This window comes from Chelonoidis abingdonii, chromosome 2, assembly GCF_003597395.2.
Source record: "Chelonoidis abingdonii isolate Lonesome George chromosome 2, CheloAbing_2.0, whole genome shotgun sequence".
Taxonomy (NCBI): Eukaryota; Metazoa; Chordata; order Testudines; family Testudinidae; genus Chelonoidis; species Chelonoidis abingdonii.
Genome location: NC_133770.1, coordinates 260,921,015 through 260,940,485, shown reverse-complemented (window position 1 = coordinate 260,940,485; position 19,471 = coordinate 260,921,015). Strand labels below are relative to the sequence as shown.

At 43.4% G+C, this 19,471-nt stretch overlaps 1 protein-coding gene across 1 annotated transcript in view; it reads right to left on the bottom strand.

Annotated features, from left to right (window-relative positions):
* The window catches only part of POP1 (POP1 ribonuclease P/MRP subunit), a 51,679-nt gene extending 32,254 nt beyond the window's left edge, over positions 1-19,425 (bottom strand). The window contains exons 1-12 of the mRNA XM_075063126.1: positions 19,261-19,425; positions 16,213-16,361; positions 13,026-13,199; positions 10,665-10,840; positions 9,121-9,369; positions 7,453-7,468; positions 7,247-7,298; positions 6,509-6,719; positions 3,899-4,149; positions 3,658-3,751; positions 2,575-2,686; positions 1,948-2,067 (exon numbers count right to left, since the gene is read on the bottom strand). Coding sequence (XP_074919227.1) covers positions 1,948-2,067; positions 2,575-2,686; positions 3,658-3,751; positions 3,899-4,149; positions 6,509-6,719; positions 7,247-7,298; positions 7,453-7,468; positions 9,121-9,369; positions 10,665-10,840; positions 13,026-13,199; positions 16,213-16,351 — 1,594 coding nt within the window. The 5' untranslated portion in view covers positions 16,352-16,361; positions 19,261-19,425. The remainder of the gene's footprint in view (positions 1-1,947; positions 2,068-2,574; positions 2,687-3,657; positions 3,752-3,898; positions 4,150-6,508; positions 6,720-7,246; positions 7,299-7,452; positions 7,469-9,120; positions 9,370-10,664; positions 10,841-13,025; positions 13,200-16,212; positions 16,362-19,260) is intronic.
* Between the last annotated feature and the right edge of the window lie 46 nt (positions 19,426-19,471).

Below are 19,471 nucleotides of genomic sequence, written 5' to 3'. Positions count from 1 at the left end.
CGAACATTGGTATTGTAATAATAAAGCAAGGTTTCAAATGTTTAAATTATCTTTTCATTTTAAAATTAATTTAAAATGTTTTATCTAATTCCATCCAACCACCCAGCGCCGCAGCTCGTTCTTCGTGGGGTTCTGAGTTCACCATAGTCGCAGCAGAGGCCGCAGTGGGGCCTTGCAGGGGTCAGGGACCCCAGCTCTGAGCGGATTGCAGCCGAACGCCATAGGCCGGATGCCACGCGCGGCCGTTGGGAAATTTTGTTATCTACGCTCGTGATGCGCTGGTTTGGTTGAATGGTTGGCCCAGGGTGACCCCTCGAGCACTGGGCAGTGGGCTAGATCTCTAAGCGTTCGAGCTGCCGGGTCAGCTTGCCGTGGCCGCTCAGTTCCGATCCGCCGGGGGTGCCTGCCATCCGGATTACGCTGCTGAGGCCGCCGGCGCCTCATTCCGGGTGCCGAGAACTGGAAGTCGGCCGGCCCTGGCCCGAGCATACCATGAGGCGTACCAAGCTTTCTCACTTAGTTGGTTTCTTGCCCTTCTCCTTTCCTCATGCTGTACTGCACTGCTACGCTAGAGAGGTAGCAGATCCTAAGCTCAAACCTAGTTAGGGGGTTGAAGGTTCCAGCAGCGAACTAAAGAAAGGAAGGCTCGACTGGACCATATTTTACTTGAGATCTCTCTCATTTCTGCCCCCCCCCAACAGCCCCGGAGCCGACCCCCTTACCACGAGGCTCCTCGCTCATCCGGAGCCCTGCCGCCGCTGCGCGCAACCCTGCTCCGCCCCGCCCCTCAGAGCGCTGTGCGCGTGGCAGCAGGGCTCCAGGTGAGCGGGGAGCGTCTTTCCCTCCCCACGGAGGGAAACACTGCCCCACGGGAGCGCGCAGCTCCAGCACCCAGAATGCTGCGCGGGTGGCGGCAGGGCTCTGGGGGAAGGTAGGGCAGGGGCCAGTGGCTTGCTGCGCTAGGCCAGCGCTCAGGCGTGGGACCGCGGACTCCGCGGCTTGCCGCGTCGGCAGGATTTTTAATGACACTCGGAGTCCCAGGCAGCAGGCAGCCACGTGCCATCAAAAGTTGGCTCGCGTGCCATTTTTGGCACATGTGCCATAGGTTGCCGACCCCTAGTCTAAGTGACAGGAAGGAAAGATTGTTTTAGCAATATTCTGTAGGAAGTCCATTAAAAGAAAAGTTTTCCAAGTCTCTGGGGCCTTATAGTTCTCCTATTCTCTGCTATTAGCTAGCTTACTGCTATGTTTCCCTAAGTGGGCAGAACAACCATGGCAATATTTTATTATTCCTTAACTCAACATGCCTACATATTACTAAACTTATATAGCTCCCATTGTATGTAACTGCTTTCACTTTGAGATACTCAGATTAGCCTATACTAGACTACTGTGACATCATTTTAATAAACTTGAGAAGACAGATACATTAGATTATAAAGTGTGCTTTGTGTTTTTCCTGTCTGCTTCAGAAGTTCCCCTTTCTCAAGTAATAAGCTTTTGCAGTTGAGTTTTAACCTCCAGCAGACAGGGAGTTTAAAATGGAAACACTAGATCTTTTCTTGTACAGATACAAGCAGTGCCACTATGACCAAAGCAGAAAAGAAACTGGCAGTGTTACATCGTAACTTTTAGCACCTGGTTGGCCTTGCCAGGATTCGAACCTGGATCATCTGTACGGTAGACAGAGGCTTCCATTGAGCACAAGACCAGCTTCGGTGCAAATCCCTTCCTTACAACTGCTATCCTTAAAGCTAAATAGTTTTCAAGCAGTTTCTGTTCTCACATGCAGCAAAAAGGGGGTTGGAATTGGAGTGTCATCAGAAAAGAATGACAACATGCAATACACAGAAGTGTAAACTAAGTGGAAATAAAGCGCAGGGCATAAATTGGATCTCGTACCCTATCCTGTTTTATTACAGTCACAATATGAATTAAGCACTTTACCTTGATATTTTTCTGGATTTGGCATGGCTTTTGACCTCTTTTTTGGCAAATTCACTCTAGGATCCCCAACAGTCAGGCCCAGTATTGTACCTGCCGCAATTTCTGATGGAGAGCTTATGCCTTTAAAATACACATCACCGTGAAACAAACAGAAAAAAAACAAACAAACAGTGAACTGAAACAGTCTTCTCTGTATTCTTTACTTGATATATTTTTGCCTTGGGATTGGATACCGTTGCAAGCCTGAGAGGCAACATACAGTTTAACATGTATTTTTGAAGAATCACTAATAGTTTAATAGACACCCAGTATTGGAGACAACGGTAGCAATGTTAGTTAAGGTTACATCACGATTTGCACTTAGTGCAGAAATGAAGTAACTGTTTCATACTTTAATGATGGGATTTATTCTCCAATTTTAGCACAGTAACTCTAGAGGACAACTGAATTTTCCATGTGCTTTTTTTTAAACTATACAAAATGTCAATCAACTTTTTCAGAGGAAATAAAAGGCATGAGAGACTTTTCTACAGCAGTTAAAAGCGCTAGCTGTGTACCATGTGAGTTACTAAACTGTATCATAGTTTGAAGATTTCTGTTTCCTTCCTCAAATCCCCTACTACATACCTTGCAACAACTCAAAGATGGCTCCTTGACATTGATGAAGAGACACCCTCTCAGAATTCTTGCAGTTTTCTACCCACCAGTTGTTAAGTTCTGTTTCTGCATCTGCCATCTCCTGGAATACAATGATTTCCTGTGAGGGAAGCTAAGTGGCCCCTGAAGGGTTTTGCAGATCCAAATGCAGACTTAATTTTTTATAGTATTTGCATGTATATGTACATCAGATAATTGTCACACAACATGCTTTTCCTCCTCCTCAAATTTTGAATGTAAACTTCATTTTTACTGACATCTAAACTGGAAACTGGAATTTAATTCCTATAATACTGCTTTTTCCAGTCTTCCTTCAGCAAAAAAATCAGCCAGTTTAATTCTTTGACCCAAAACTGAAGAATCAGTAACAGTCTACAGTGTTTCCTCAACCTTTTTTAGGTTGGTGACCCCTTATTCAGGTCAGAGATTTATGATACCCTCCCACCCACTTATGTTTACTATAAAACAAAGTATGTTAAAAATAAGAGAAAAACCGTAAGCCTATTTGCGTATTTCAAGAAAATACTGGACCTTAAAAGGGTAAGGGTGTGCACAGAAACAGATTTTTTGCTTTAGACTGTAACAAAAATTTTCAATGGCTCGCAACCCCTTTGATTGCCTTTCATGACATCCTCTAGGGGGTGGTAACCTGCTGGCTGAGAAACACTAATCTACAGTACAATAGAGTGAACCTCGAATCTGCCTGGCCATCTTATGAATGTTGTAATACACGACTATTCTGAAAACCTGAGTGCTTGCTCCACAGCAATGAGGTTTTGTTGGCTTTCATTTTTTACTCTTGATTTCTTCGGGAGCCCCCCAAATCAGACACCTGAACGGAAAGTATTCTTTAGTCAAATACAAGTTATTGGGCTCAATATAGGAGTAGTAACTGGATGAAATGTAATAACCTGTGATAGAAAGGAGGAGGTCAGACCAGATAATCTAATGGTCCCTTCTGGTCTTAAAAAGTCTAAGTATGAATTACTAGTATTACTATTCTAGTGGCATAGCCTGTACATCACAAGACGTATAAATTCCTGATTTCCTTACAGTTTGGATAGAAGCAGTTTTCAGTGCTTCTGTAAGGACACAGTGTGAGAGTGGGCCAATCAACCGATATCGAAGAATCTCCATGGTCAAATCACTGAAAAAGATAAAAATACAAGTGTGAAACTAAGTGTTCATTCATGCAGTTTGTATGAATAGCACATCAGTCAACAGGATTTTAAAATCAGAGATTCTAGCTAATTTCAAGTTCTAAGGTTAAAAATTTCTGGCACTACGAATGTACCTGATCACAACGCCAGTAGTCTGTGATGTCCAGCAGTATGACTGAAGTGGAACTCTGGTTCCATCACCAATGATTTTTTTCACTGTCACAGCTTTTTCTCCTTCATTGTCTTCCCTCTTCCTTTTCTTGCCAACAATCATAGCTACATCTGTTGGTTTTTCTTCTTGAAGCAATGTGACAATTGGTTCAGGGGAACAGGTTTCTACAGGCTCTGAACACTGAAAAACTGTTTTTAGCTCAGTCAGTATGTCCTAAGGGGAAAAAAAATTAATATTGAGTTTGCATTAGCAAAATATTTGTAAGATACAAATCTAAGATACAGTTTTAGAATTCTGTTGTGCTGCTTTTCCTTCCTATAAGGGTTATATTCACCTCACTGCCATTCTACATGTCCAAATCCCAGAATCAGGCCCCACTGTAATTCATAAAGCCCCTGCTCAGCTGCCCTCAAACCCTGTAGGCACTTAAACTCACTTGGCACTGCCTACATTTTTGCAGTGAAAGTTCCCTGGGTACTTATGTTTCTGCCTCCGAGCACATGCACTGCACAGCCATACCAGGTGTCCAGATACCTAAGCCTCAGAGCAATGCACAAACTGAGAGAAGACAGGTGTTCATCCACCCAGCTTGCCTGCGGGGCCTGATCTGAACATGCTTCCAGATGTCAGCTACTGGATCAGGCTGATGTAGAGAAGCATATATAAAATGCTGGGTTGGGACAGGAAAGACGACAACCTCCATCATGATGTTTAGCCCAGTGATTAGGGTACCAATGTGGGAGACCCCTGGTTTAAGTCCCTTCTCCTCCAGCGAGGGAAAAAGGGATCTGAACTGGGACTGGCCACCATTAAGGTAAGCGCTTTAACCACTAGGCTGTGTGACAGTCTGAAGTGGGACTTCCTGTCTCTCTTGTTGAAGCTGTTCCAGTCTGGATAAATAAACGAATCAATCACTCTCCTTCCACCCCCCGCCAGTAAGCACGAGAACAACTCTGTAGTCTGGTGGCTAGAACATTCCTTTGAGAGGTGAAAGATCCAGGATCCAGTCTCTCTGCTCCAATGAGTTTTTGGACAAAGAATGTGTGCTAATTACAGAATTTTAAGTTATGTAGTTAAATGCCAGACCACAAAAAATAAATAATAAAGATGTTCCTAGCTCAGCTTGTTACGGGTGGGGTCGGGAAAAACAGTCATCACTACTTCAAGCATACAATTAACTATTGCATTAGGAGACGCTGCAACAAGCCAGAAGGAATAGAGAAAATTCTAGTAAGAATTTATTTCTGTGCAAGATCAGCAACCTCTATAATTTGTAATCGGGTAGTAATTATAGGGTTTTCAGGACCCCAGTCAATTGCTTAATTTATATTTAAAGTCAATCTAATTAAGGTTGTTTTTAAGCCTCACTGCCACTTAAAAAAAAACACACACACCCCACAACAACGTTTGTTTTATGGCTTTTGTTCAACAGCAAACACATCTACAAGATTAATGTATTATACTTCCCTAAAGTACTAAACAATATGAAAATTGAGATTACAATGTAAATTAAGTTATTTTAACTCCTTGGTTTGACTAATACAAATTACGACTGATTAACTAAAAAGAGAACAACTGGTAAAATCATTGCATGAACACAGTCAGCAACCAAATCACAAGTTAACATAACACCAATGATTAAATAGCTTATTTACAGTCTCTATGTAGTTTACTTAGTTTATATTTTCCTTTATGGAAACAATGGGGTTAAGTTTAGAATATTTTTTATGTACCCAAGATTACCACAGATCATTAGAGATTAGATTTGCATTTAACCTGTACTAGGGGCTTATGCACACATGCTATTACTATGCCTCATCCACCTTCCACATACACATATACAGGACCTCCCCAGCAATCTTCTGATTTGAATCAGAGGAACACAAGTTTCACACCACAACCACATTGTCCAACCCTGGTCAAGTGAGGTCAGTCTGACCTTTGGTCCATTCTTGCAGCCCTCCTTCCTTGGGTACTTGTTCTTTGTCACAGCCACAAGTTCAGATGCTTTTCCAGCAGGAAATGGACTACACCACCAAAACAATCCTGACTTCCTTTATTTAAGTCAACAGCTAGGGCTCCCAAATGGCTTCTTGGCCATTAGGGCCTGGCCATTTTCCTGCACATGACTTATGATCCATTGTTCCCTACCCATATACACATCTCATGCTTATACTTTCTCAGGGCCTGAGATCTCACGACCACAGTAAGAAATTATAGAACTGTCATCTTGTCTGGGAAACTCTGAAAATTTATTTCACTATCAAAGCTCAAAGCCCAAGCTGCTTCAAAGGCTACTTATTAAATCCCATTAATGTAAACTTACTAAAAACATAGCAAATGAAAATTTATACATAATGTCTACATTACTAGAGGCCCGTGTGTCTTACAGGATGCAAGAAGAAACTAGAAATTGTTTTATTTTTTCTTTGTGTGCCCATATACCACACTCAGCTTCCCCAAATCCATCAGAAAGTTACTGCATTTCAGATTTCCCAAAGAGAAGATTTCAAAGAGATAAAAAGCCTGAAGTTCAACTATGAAGAGAGAAAAAAAAAAATATCAGATATACCTGCTTAAGGGATGGATGTGTCCAGATCCACAGCTGTCTAGTTTCAGAAGTAATACCAGACACATGCTTAGGTTTCCAAATGAAAGTAATAGGACCAAGCAAATCCTCAGGGTAGCGATCTGCACGGTAAAGGACCAGAGAGCCCTGGAGCCTTCCAGACAGACAAGCCACAGCAGCAAAAGTTGGTCCTGGAGAAAAACATATGCACATAAAAGATACAAAAAGTAAATCAATCATCTATTTCAAAACCTTTCTACAAATGTCAGAGGGGTAGCCGTGTTAGTCTGGATCTGTAAAAGCAGCAGAGAATCCTGTGGCACCTTATAGACTAACAGACGTTTTGGAGCATGAGCTTTTGTGGGTGAACACCCACTTCATCAGATGCATGCATTTCTACAAATGGCCACGCACAGAAGCTGCAACCATGCCGGCCTGATCCTGGTGTAAAAAAAACATTAAATTCTCTCTCAATGACAGCTGAAGATTCTAACAAGACTCTTATAAGCTATCCCCAATCTAGTACCCCACGTTTCCTCAATCATCTCCAAGAAAAAAAAATGGAATTTTTTTTTCATCAACGACTTAATATAACAGGAGTGAGTGGCTTTATTACCAGAATTCAGTTTACACTTATTTTTATTGTACTGCATTTTTCTGCACCAATGAGTCAATTTTAGGTCTCTATAAGCTTAGTTTCATTTTAAATATTATGAGTTTTACCTGTTGCTATACTACCTCCGAGCAAGCACCTTCCAGAAGCTCTTGCCCTTTCCATTCAGCTCCAGCAACAGTAAAATACGGAATAAAATCCTGAACAGAAGATCTTTTTGAAGTTAGAATAGGTTTTAAAAACAAAACGCTCATAAGATAGCTAAACAGATAAGCTCTTCTGTCTGATCAAAGTCTTGAAAGTTAATAACTTAAATTAAAGTCATAAGACACATAGTAATATTGAATTTGCTTACTCAGACTCATAAGACTTTAAGGTCACAAGGGACCAATATGATCACTAGTCTGACCTCCTGCACAAAGCAGGCCATAGGAATCCTAACCCTCCACTTCTATAACAAACTCTTAACCTATATTCTGAGTTATTGAAGTCTTAAAATTCGTGGTTTGTTGAAGAACTCAAGCTTGCGGAGACCATCACAACAATGACCATAGCGCCTCAGGTTTGACTGCAATCCAGCTGATATTCAGATGCATGTGCGAAGAGAGATCGGGAGGGAATCGTGTGACTTCCATTATCTCTGCCCTGGAGGAAATTCCTTCCCGAGCCCAAATATGTGATCACAAACCCTGAGCATGTGGGCAAGACTCACCAGCTAGCACTCAGGAAAGAATTCTCTGCAGTAACTCAGATCCCATCCCATCTAACATCCCATCACAGACCACTGGGCATACTTACCTGCTTACTCTGTATTGTTTATTTAAAAGAAAAGGTTTGACTTCCTTTGCTAATTGCCAGTTTTGATTCCACAAGCGTTTCTTATGTAAGGCCCATGTAGTAAGAGGGGGCCCTGAGATATAAATCTTGGTATCAGAGGCCTGAGGCCTGAACTAAAGTAATGGTCAAGACTTTGCTAACATAAAGCAAAGTTAAACTGTGAGCCAGAGGCAGCCCTGCTCACAGAGGCTGGCAAAGAACGGGCTGATGCTGCAAGAAGATACGTACCTAAAAGATACTGAACACTAGATATCAGAACATTCACATGCTTGAACATTCCACACAGATAACAAAGAACAGGCTGACCGATCCCAATGACAGGGCCAAAAGGGTACTATGATTGATAGGGTTCTTTTGTTTGAACCAACATGTACAAGGTGAGAGGCAGCACCTTACTACGTGAACGGTTGCACCTTGCTACGTAGAAGGGTTGCAGCTTGCTACGTCAGGAGTGATGTGTAACTTGTTTGTACCTGTGTATAAGAATGCATCCGTGGGGCGGTGTCTTTGTCCAGCCGAGGGGGCAGTGGAAAGTCCCACCACTGACTGAGCCGAGTCCATTGACCCTGGGCACAGATTTGTAGTATGCCCTGAATTAGACTAAGAAATCTACAGGGAACTACTACTGTGTCCAATACGGCAATAAACCTGGCCAACGTGCCTTCGTACCTTACTAGAGTCTTTGGTCATTGGGGGTTCTCTTTGGGTCTGCTGTGTCAGCTATCTGCGCAGAGCTGGGACAGCACACAGAGGGAACACACGCACGCAGCCGAGTGATATCAACATTGAACAGAGCAGAGCACCACATTGGTAGCATCTGACAACACTCAGGGCCTCCTCTTACTACAGCCCAAATGGTCTGAGGTTAGACCAACAGAAGAAACAAATTCCATGATAATGTTTGCCATAGAGAACACCCTGTTTGAGATGCTGTCCTAGGGATTAGTTTCCTAGCTTTTATGGTGACAAAGTCTGTTTGCCTCATTCTCTTTCCCGCCAATCATTCTCCACCTCACACACATTTTGTAACATCACATATTAATAGCTAGTAAATCATTATACATGCTTCACTACAAGAGTGCTCTAGTGAGACAGCTATTATAATTTAAAGGTAAACTGCATAGTCATCTTGGCAAGGTAAGCGAAACTGTTGCAATCATGATACCTGAAGAAGGCAGTGTTTTGTCATGGCTCGGTAGCAAGCCCTATAGCTCTTCGTTGTGGGTCTGTCTCCTAAGCAATATCCCCATTTCTTCACCATATGAAATCTCTTTGCATGCCAAATGTGTGTTTCCAACCAAATATTCTTCTTTTGCCTGCGATTAAACTCCACCACCAGGTTTATATGACGCCTTCGAGCTTTTCGGCACTTGTTCTTTGAATGCTCTTTTTTCTGATGCACAGCTTTCTCTGCCTATGTTTTCAGGAGAATGGAAGATATTTTCAGTGACAAGATTGAAAGCACAAGTAAGTTTCTATAGAAGAGAATGGCTGTTCTAGATTAGAGGACATTGAACATTGCTAACACATTTATAGCTTAAACATATGGTATATAATAATTTATTGTTCATCAGTAAGATTTTTTTAATTTGGGGGAGAGAAATCTCATTTTACACACTTACAAAAACCAAAGCCTGCTAGCCTTCACCCAAGAACATTGAGGTTAAAAGTTAATTTTAGAATTTTATCAAGGAAAAAAAGTTTGATTGCCTATTGTCCAAATTTCTGCACAAAAATTCAAATATACTACACATTGATAACTAATATACAGAAAGACCGTGGGTGTTGAAAATCAGTCTTCAAGTGCACCAGCAGAGTTGAATAGAGAATCCTGCACTATTCATAACTGCTGCCAGGGTTTATTACAGCTCACTCAGGAAATCCTGCAGACTCGTGATTTTTAGCCTTTGCAAATAGATACTGGTCTCTTCAGACAAGTGGCTGACAACTGTTAGCACTCATAATTAGTTTTACTGTATAACAGACCATATGGGATGTCAGAGGCAGATTTAAGGATACTGAGTGCCCGTGTCCTTTTCCTAAAGATTTATGAGTAGCAATATACCATTAAATCATTAACTTTAAGTATAAGCTGAAGAGAACCTGAATTGCCAGAGGGCCATCACTGAAATTTGAGAACCAAGTCACTTCATTTTTTTTTTTTTTTTTTTTTTTTAAATCAAAAGACATGGAACTGAGTTTTTTGCTTTTTGGCTTTAGGAGTCGTCAGTCTTAAAGCTTAAGTCTCCTAATATACAGGTTAAAGGCATAAGTGACATTAGAGGACACTGAAGGCCACACCATACAGAATAATACATTAGTATAAACATCTGTATTTTGGAAAAAAAATTACTTGAAATTATATTCGGAGTTCAGAATCTTTGCAGTGACAAGATCTTTTGATTTCAGAACCAGTCACTTTACCAAATACAGATTTGTTTAAAGAAATAATTGATTGCTTTAAAGTGATGGCTGAGAGCTACCGTGAATAAGTATTTCACTGCCGTTTAGTCAGTCACCCTTAAATTACTCAGAATACACATTAGGAATGCTAGGGCTCGCAGTGGTAGTAACAAGAAGTTTGAGGAACCATGCACACACTAAGAGCATGAAGGGCAAAACAGACAAAATATTATTTAAAATTAACCGAACGATGCCGTTTAGAGACTTGTCATATTTAGACACCAAATGCTATAAGTGAACTTGTACCTCTTTTCTGGCAATCTCACGGAGCCGTCTAGGTAGGCGTTTAATATTGTGACTCATGGCCCGTCTTCGCATGTGCCTAGGCAGAGTCTGAAAAACTAATGAATTGGAAGACTTCTGTGTAACTGCCTTCAACATAGCATTGATTTCAGCAGCACGGGCTTGAGCAAAGGTAGATGCTGAAATGAAAAAAAACATGCAGAGGTGCTATAATGGAAAAAGAATTAAATGAGAGGCTTACCTTTTGCTTATTTTGTTTTATAACACAAGCGGATACAAAAGTTTTGCAGCAATAAAGTTTGCACTTTTAAAATTGTGTAACTATGGAATTTTAGTATGTTGTTGCCATAACTCCCTAATGACTTACAATATTAACTTTTGTTTTGTTTAGTAAACTACTCAAATAGTTGTACCCTATTACTGAAATAATTTATTTCAGTATTTTGATGTTCTCAGCAGAAACCAGTCATGCAGCACATGATTCTAAAAGCCTTGCTGAATATGTTCCATAGATCACATTTAATTTAATTGAAAATAGAATTTATATAATTTGAGTGTTCAGAACCAAAAAAAAAAAAAAAAAAAAAAAAAAGACTAGTGGTGAGGATAGCCAAAAGGGCAGCAATTAAAAGTATTGCAGAATGTCAATGAATTTTTAAACAATCATGCCTGGCTAACTGATAGCACTGATTTTGCACTCTGATTTAAGTTCACCAATTGATACAGTATTGCCAAATCATGTAAATTAGTGTGTTTTATTTGCCCCTTTGCTTCCATATTTGAAGGCTTTTCTCAAAGAAAAACAGCATTTCATTTATGTGAACATAAGAACGGCCGTACTGGGTAAGACTAAAGGTGCATCTAGCCCAGTATCCTGTCCTCCGACAGTGGCCAATGCCAGGTGCCCCAGAGGGAATGAACACAGCTGGTAATCATTGAGAGACACTGTTTCTCTCACACACACTCTGTGTTTCCCCTTCCCGCCTGACCAAGCACCCCCATCTCCGCAGAGTGAGGGGAGGGGAGACAGGGCTCAGAGCAGGAGAGCTTTCAGTGAGTGCCTTAAAGAGACAGCGCACGGCCTCTATCAGAAACTTCCCCAACAGCCAGCACACCCCATCTCTGTGTCACGCCCACACAGTCTTTCACTCTCCCCTCCCAACACGTACTTGTATTATTGCTGTTGTTACTTCTTGGTACTTCCTGCAATGCACATACACTCCCTGTAATTTTATTCTTTCAAAGTGTGTTATTTTATGTTTTTGACTGGTCTATGCATTTCAGTTTTTACTTCTCTCTTACACTTCAATTTAATTTTTTGAGCAGTGAGTTCTAAAATGCCTAACCTGTCCTGGCTGAAGTAATTATCCCTATGGTAACTTTTTAAACACATATATTCTATCTAGGTTTTTTGTTTCTACCAGTGGCGCACATCCGCACATACCTTGGTGCGCATAAAATTTATTCCGCACATGCATGGAAGAAATTAGAGGGAACATTGCACCATCCCTGCCCATCCTGGCTAATAGCCATTGATGGACCTATCCTCCATGAATTTATCTAGTTCTTTTTTTAACCCTGTTATAGTCTTGACCATCACCATCACAACATCTTCTGGCAAAGAGTTCCATAGGTTAACTGTGACCCACATGAAGACATTTATTTTGTTTTAAACCTGCTGCCTATTAATTTCATTTGGTGACCCTTAGTTCTTGTGGTATAAGAAGGAGTAAACAACACTTCCTTATTTACTTTTTCCACAGTAGTCATGATTTTATAGAGCTCTATCATATCCCCCCTTAGTGGTCTCTTTTCCAAGCTGAAAAGTCCCAGTCTTATTAATCTCTCCTTATATGGAAGCTGTTCCATACCCCTAATACAATGGGGAAGGTACTGCTTGGATAAGTAGGCATGCACCCACAGGGTTCAGGCATGTTCTTACTCTACATGCCTAAGCAGTGCCTCACAATCTACACTGCTGTTTATATCAGCGCTAGAGGATGTGTAGCATGTCTTCTACGTACTGCTGGAAGTGTGCAGTACAGATATCTTAAAAATGTAGGTCCATTGACAGCATTCCTTTTTCTAACCTACAAAAATCCAAAATATGTACATCTTTGTGACTAAGTACGTTTATATCCACAATACTGAAAAAAGTGGCTTAAAGATTTAGTGTTAGTTTCAATCCAGAAGAGTACTTCTACTTACTGAGGGGAAAAAAACCTGATAAAACGGAAGTCCACAAGTGTATATCAAGTATGGTCTCAGTTCTTCCAGATTTTACTATCATTTAAAAACAAAAAGCCATGGACCTGAACTATCAGTCCATGGTAACTTCTAGCAAAAATTTCCCTGGACACTTACCTGTTACGTATTTAGGCATTTCTTGAGAAACATTTTGGCGTACTCCTCTTCCTCTACCTCTCTCAGCTCTATTTTGCCCCTTAGAAAAATATTGTTCTTTCCTGTATGAAGGTCCAGGAGACTGATGTTGATAGTTCGCAGAAGTTTCAGCAGCAGAGACATCAGGATGGAGATCTGCTAGTACATTGAAAAAAGAAACAGAGGAAAGCGAAAATTCTATTAGGCCAGCCTGAATAAATGAGCAAAGAATTTTTTTTTCTAGCATGTGACTAGAGTCTGTATTTTCACATGCTAGAAAAAAAAACTTTATATACATTTGGAGACTCTTATGAAAACAATGCACTGAATGTACAAAGGTAAAGGGCTGCATTATTTATAACGCTGAACGGAGAAGTAAAAAGCCTTGCTCTGTTCAACAGAAAGCCTCCAGCAGAATGAGAAGCTATTTTTACAGGATAAAAGTGGAGTCCAGCCCATTCTTTGGCCTCGATACCATATTAGATATGCCAGCATGGAACCTACTGCCCAGTCCCATTGACTAGAATAGGATTGTGCAGGGGTCTGCGGTGATGGCTCCCAATGCAAGATCCAGGCATCTGACGGGATGAACTGGTGTTTTGCATATACGGGGTTTTAGAAAGACAAACAAATAGTATTTTCCCCTTAATTTACATAGCACACAATCACATGTTTAACTGGGTTTCCTCACATAAGCTATGGAAATATATAAAGGTATCTTTCTAGGTTCTTTTGTCTACCTTAAATATATTGTTAAACCTGTGTTTTTGTTAAAAGTACTTGTGTTTCACATATACAGTCTCATTATTTTTAAGAAAGGTATTAATTTTGTGCAACAAGTTAAAGCACGTTTTCGACGCTGGAGATCCAAGCCAAGATTTTTCAGTAATGGGTGTCTGAAATTAGGATCCTAAGACACAAGTGCACAAATAAGTGGCCTGATTTTTCAAGTGAACTGATCACACAATAGTATCCACTGAATGTTTCAATATGCCTTCAACGAGGCCTCAGGAGACTAATTTTAAAAAATCTTGGCTATGGTTATAAGCCATCTTCGGTCTCAACTGGCTAAGAGTTGAGTGCTTTCAGCATAACCCTCCGTGATCATTTACTTACGTCAAACATTCCTCTTACAATTAGCTGCCTCCAAAGAGGCCTAGCAATGAAGCAGCAAGAAATTAAGAATGAGGAACATTAAGGCCAGGTCTACACTGCGACTTTAAATCGGTTTAATGGCCGATATACCGATTTAACGCTGTATCCGTTCACACGACGTCGTCATTAATATCGAGTTAAGTTAAACGGCTGCCTTAAAATCGATTCGAACTCCTCCGCAAACGAGAGAGTAGCGCTAATGCGATATAATTTGTGATAACTCGGATTAAGGGTTGCATGCTGAGCGGAAAATGCGACGGGGATTGGCCTCCGGCGCGGACATCCCAGAGAGTGGCAGCAGCTGAGCAGGCGCATCGGGAGCAGGCCATGCTAAAGCTCGATGGGCAGGCGGCAGGGGGCAGCAGGCTAACAGGAAAAGCCCGCGCGAACTTTTGAATAACATTTCCTGCTTGCCCAGCGTGGAGACTCTGATCAGCACGGCGGGCGATGGCAGTTGAAATGCGAAAAAAGAGGCTCCAGTCATGAGACGCGGTACGGGGAGAATACTAGGTCTATCGCTGTAATGGGAGACAAATCTGTGTATGAACCAGCTCCGTTACAGAACACAGAAATGCAAGCGTTTGAATAAAAAACTCCCAGGGATAACACAGCGCTGGTGTGAGCGGGTAGCATCGGTGAGCGAGCCAGAGCTCAAAAATGGACGCCATGAAAGGGAGGAGGGGGTACTGAGGACTCGGCGAGCTATCGCACTAGTCGCACAGCATCTCTGAAAATTAATTTGCTATTCTTGGCGTGAGCTCCCAAATGTCTGTAGGGTTCAGAACACGTCTCTGGCGATGGTTCAAGGAGGACACTCCTCAGTTTATGTTCCCCACACGCACCACGGGAAAAAAAGGGAAAGATTGCTGTGCTATGGCGTTGCTCAATCACCGCGGCAAAAGAGGCGCCAAAGGGTTGTCTGCTGGCCTCACAAAGGGAGGGGTGAGGCTGTTAGCCCACGGCACCGCGACGCGGGTCAGTGTTTTCTGGCCCATCAGGCACGTGCTCTCCAACACGGAAAGTGGAATATGGGGATAGCTGAGGAACAGCTACCCCACAAGTGCACCGCTCCTGAAATCGATGGTAGCTGGGACGCCTATGGAACGCAGAAACAATCGATTTCGGATCCCATCTGTTGGAGTGCAAATCCGATTTTATATTAGATCTGTTTTGTAATATCGGTTAAGCTATTGCGAAATTAATCGTGCAGTGTACGGACCCGTAAGATGACACCAACAACTTAAAACCCTAGTCAGTTTCACTAAAAGAAAATGTAGAAGTTGCTTACAGGTAATAACTCCTGACCATAAAGTCCCGTCTGATTAAGTTTGTGGTTTTACAATTCAGCAGCTTTCTTTTTGAAGAAGGTTTGCTCTCTTGCCTGTGAAAGGGCCATGTTCAAATACAGGTAAGCAGTACTATGTTGGTGTAGGCTGGCGTTGTGACTTTCATAAAAAGAAAGAAGTAAAAGTCATTTTTCTATTCAAGATCCAGCAGTCTGTAAGACTGTATGTGATCTCTTAAGAAGCAGTGTGTTAAAAAATAGAAATCAGTAACTCTTCACTTTTTAAGTTGATGGTTATCGCCATTAAAGAAGGTGCATGAAAATCTGCACAAAAGCTGGCGCTGAAAAACATAATGCTTATCAGGTGCACACTTTGTTTACAAACATTTAATTTAGCCTAAGTAGGAAGAGAGGAAAGTACATCCTCTAGCCTCATAATTACGCTCGTGCGCCTTGAAACGAGCCAAAAATACTGAACCCGGCATTATAGGTGAAACCGCATTAATGAACATTGCTTGTGATCGCACTGGAGTGCGCAGCCCCCACCCCCCGAGACACTGCTTACCGCCATTATATCGCAATTGGTTATAGTCAGTCGCGTTACATTGAGATACGAGGTGTATACCAGCTGGTTCCAAACACGAAACACTGACCACATAACAAAAAGATGAGCAGCTGGTAAAAATATATTGTATGTCAATAAATGTGAATGAACTTCACACATCACACCTGAGTATTGGAGGTTTGAAAAGAATCTACTTCCCCCATTATGGTGCTGAGTCCGCACTTGACATGGTCCACAATGCAGAGACAAGGTGACACTGGCAGCTGATTTCCATTTCTTGGCACGTTTCTTTCTCTCTTGCATTAGACAAGATCTGGCAAAAAAAAAAAAAAAAAATTCAAGAAGGAGACCATCAGCACATGTAGTTGTCTACTTGGCATCACAAAGCAATACCCAAAGCCTTGTCTCTGCACACAAATCGTACCATTCACCTATACACTAGTACAGTTAAGTAGTACAACTTCCCCATATGTTGCTGCAGTTCTGTTGTTATAAAAGTGCTTTACACTGGAATAGCTAATCCTGTAGGTCAGGAAAAAAGCAACAGGCTACAGTGGTATAAATAGGTGAGCAGAATTCAATTTTTAAAAATATTTCAAATCGATAACATCCATGATAATTTTTAAGCATTTTTAAATTTTATCAATTTAAGTTTTCAGTTCAACAAAATTAAGGTGAGGGGGAGAGAGACAATAATGTAACAACAGTAAATGATGAGATTCAAAGAGTTAAAGCTTTTTAGCCGTTAAAACACAAAATCACCACCATCACTCATCAAAATATTCTTAAATCAAATTAATAAGTTCTCAATCATGATTTTTCTAACTTTTGCTATCTATAGATTTCAGTTATCAATAAAATATTTTTTCTCCGTGTGTGTGTATGGTAAAATCAACACTTACAGACAAATCTAAGCCTGCAAGGATTAGTTTTCTAACGCATCTTTACACAGAGAAATGCATCCACACCAGAAGTTGAACCAATTTAATTATCAAACCCTAGCAGAATAGTTTTATTAGCACAAAATCAGTGCACACACAAGGCATTAAGGAAATAAATAAATTAAATGGAAAATGCAAGTAGATTCTTTAAAACAATCCAGCCATTGCACAAAATATTTGACAGGTCTGATTGCATGCTATATAGAAACCATTTTACAATCTATGCCAGGGGTTGGCAACCTATGGCACGCATGCCAAAGACAGCATGCGAGCGGATTTTTTAATGTCACGCGGCTGCCTGCCAGGGCCTCGCTCAGCCCACTGCCAATCCCCGGCAGCGGGCTGAGCTGGACCCCAGCAGGCAGCAGCGTGCCATTAAAAATGCTGCTTGACCCAGCCACTCTTCTCCACCCCCCCGCCTACCGCTCTCTCTGGTGGGGCAGAAGCAAGCTTGGTCCTGCCAGCAACATGGCAGGCTCCGCCAGCAGCCAAGCTTCCTCCTCCCCCTCCTCTTCCCCCAGCATGCTGCATCAAGCCCTGCCTCCTCTCCCTCCCTGCTGCCGATGGCCCTTGTGAGAGAGGTGAGAAGAGCAGCCCCAGTGCCCTCGCTGCTCAGACCAGTAAGGAGGCGGGAGCAGGGCCTTGGGGAAGGAAGGCAGGAGCGGGGCGTATCCCTCCAGCCCCCTGCTGTGAGCCACTCAGGGCAGCGGGTTGGGAGAACCCCCCGGTCCCAGCCCACGACCTCCCAGCCCTCTGCCCTGAACCCTGCACCCCACTTGCACCCCAGCCCCCTGCATTCCCCCACCCCCACAGCCCCATCCCTGATTCTGGCACCCTCCATACATACCCAGCCCCCTCACACCCTCTGCCCTGACTCTTGCACCCCCCACATCCCCACTCTGAACACCAAATGGGAGCTCCTGCACCACCACCCCCCACATTCCCACCTGCACCTCTTGCACCAAATGGGAGCTGCCCAGGTAAGCGCTCCACACCCAAACCTCCTGCCCCAACCCTGATCCTCCTCCCTCATTCTAGCTCCTGGCCAGACCCTGCACCCCAACCCCCAGCCTTCTGCTCAGTGCACCCCTACCCTCAGCTCAGTGCAGAGAGAGAGAGAGGCGAAGAGAATGGGCCAGAACCAGGGAGAAGGTAGGTACTCGCTCTATGTGGGCAGGGCCAGGACCCCAGGTTGGCAGCAGGCTGAGCAGGGCCGGCGGTTGGGACACCAACTGGCAAGGGGCCAGCAGCCAGAACCCCAGACTGGCAGCGGGCTGAGCAGCTCGGCCCGCTGCTGGTCTGGGGTGCCGGCCCTGCTCAGCCTGCCGCCAGTCTGGGGTTCTGGCTGCCGGCCCCTTGCCAGCTGGGTTCCTAGCCGCCAGCCCCGCTCAGTCCGCTGCCAACTTGAGATTCCAGTCGCAGGCCCCGCTCAGCCGGCTGCTGGCCTAGAGGAATAGAACCCCAGGCCAGGAGCATGCTGAGCTAGCCAGTGGCTTAAGATCAGCATTTTAATTTAATTTTAAATGAAGCTTCTTAAACATTTTGAAAACCTTGTTTACTTTACCTACAACAGTAGTTTAGTTATATTATATATAGACATAGAAGGAAACCCAAAAAATGTTAAAATGCATTACCAGAATGCAAAACCTTAATTTAAAGTGAATAAATGAAGACTTGGCACACCGCTTCTGAAAGGCTGCCGATCCCTAATCTATGACAATCCAATCCAAATCCCAAAATGAAGTTCATCTGCTTCTGATATGGCTAAAGCAAGGCACCAGGCATTTAGCAGGTGTTTCCCATGGAGTGAACATAGTGAAAGGGGGAGGCACACAATGCAAGTGTCTGACCTTTGCTTCCTGACTCAGCATGTCAGATGCTACAACACACAGCCCGCCGGCGGGATGACTGCTAGGGAGCCGGCTACTACCACATCCCCTCAGGAGCTAGCGCTGCAATGCAGGCACAGGATGCCCAGGGAGGGGTCACAGCACCAGCATACAGCCAGGGTTGGGATGATCGGCACAGGGCCAGAGCAGTCACTCCAGTCAGGCACTGCCAGAGAGAGTCGGGCAGGGCACCAGTACGGGGGCGGGAGGGAGCGGCGGCAGTGGCGGCCAGGTACCCCCCCGGCCAGGGAGAGCCGGGCAGGGCACCAGCTCGCGGGAGCGGGGGAAGGCGGCGGCGGCCAGGAACCCCCCGGCCAGGGAGAGCCGGGCAGGGCACCAGCACGCGGGGGGCGGACACAGCACTGAGGCCCCCTGGCGTTACCTGAACACGGATTGGTGCGGATGCCCCGAGTGGGAGCAGCCTGCTTCGGCCTCTGTCCCACCAGGCCCTGCCCCGTTACGGCTCTCCCGGCACTGTTCGGCTCCCCGGCCTCTCAGCCCACCGCAGCCATGCCGAAACCGCTGCCGCTCTGAAAACCGCGCACGCGCATAAGACTTCTTCAGGAAAGACTACATCCCCTAGCATTCTCCTT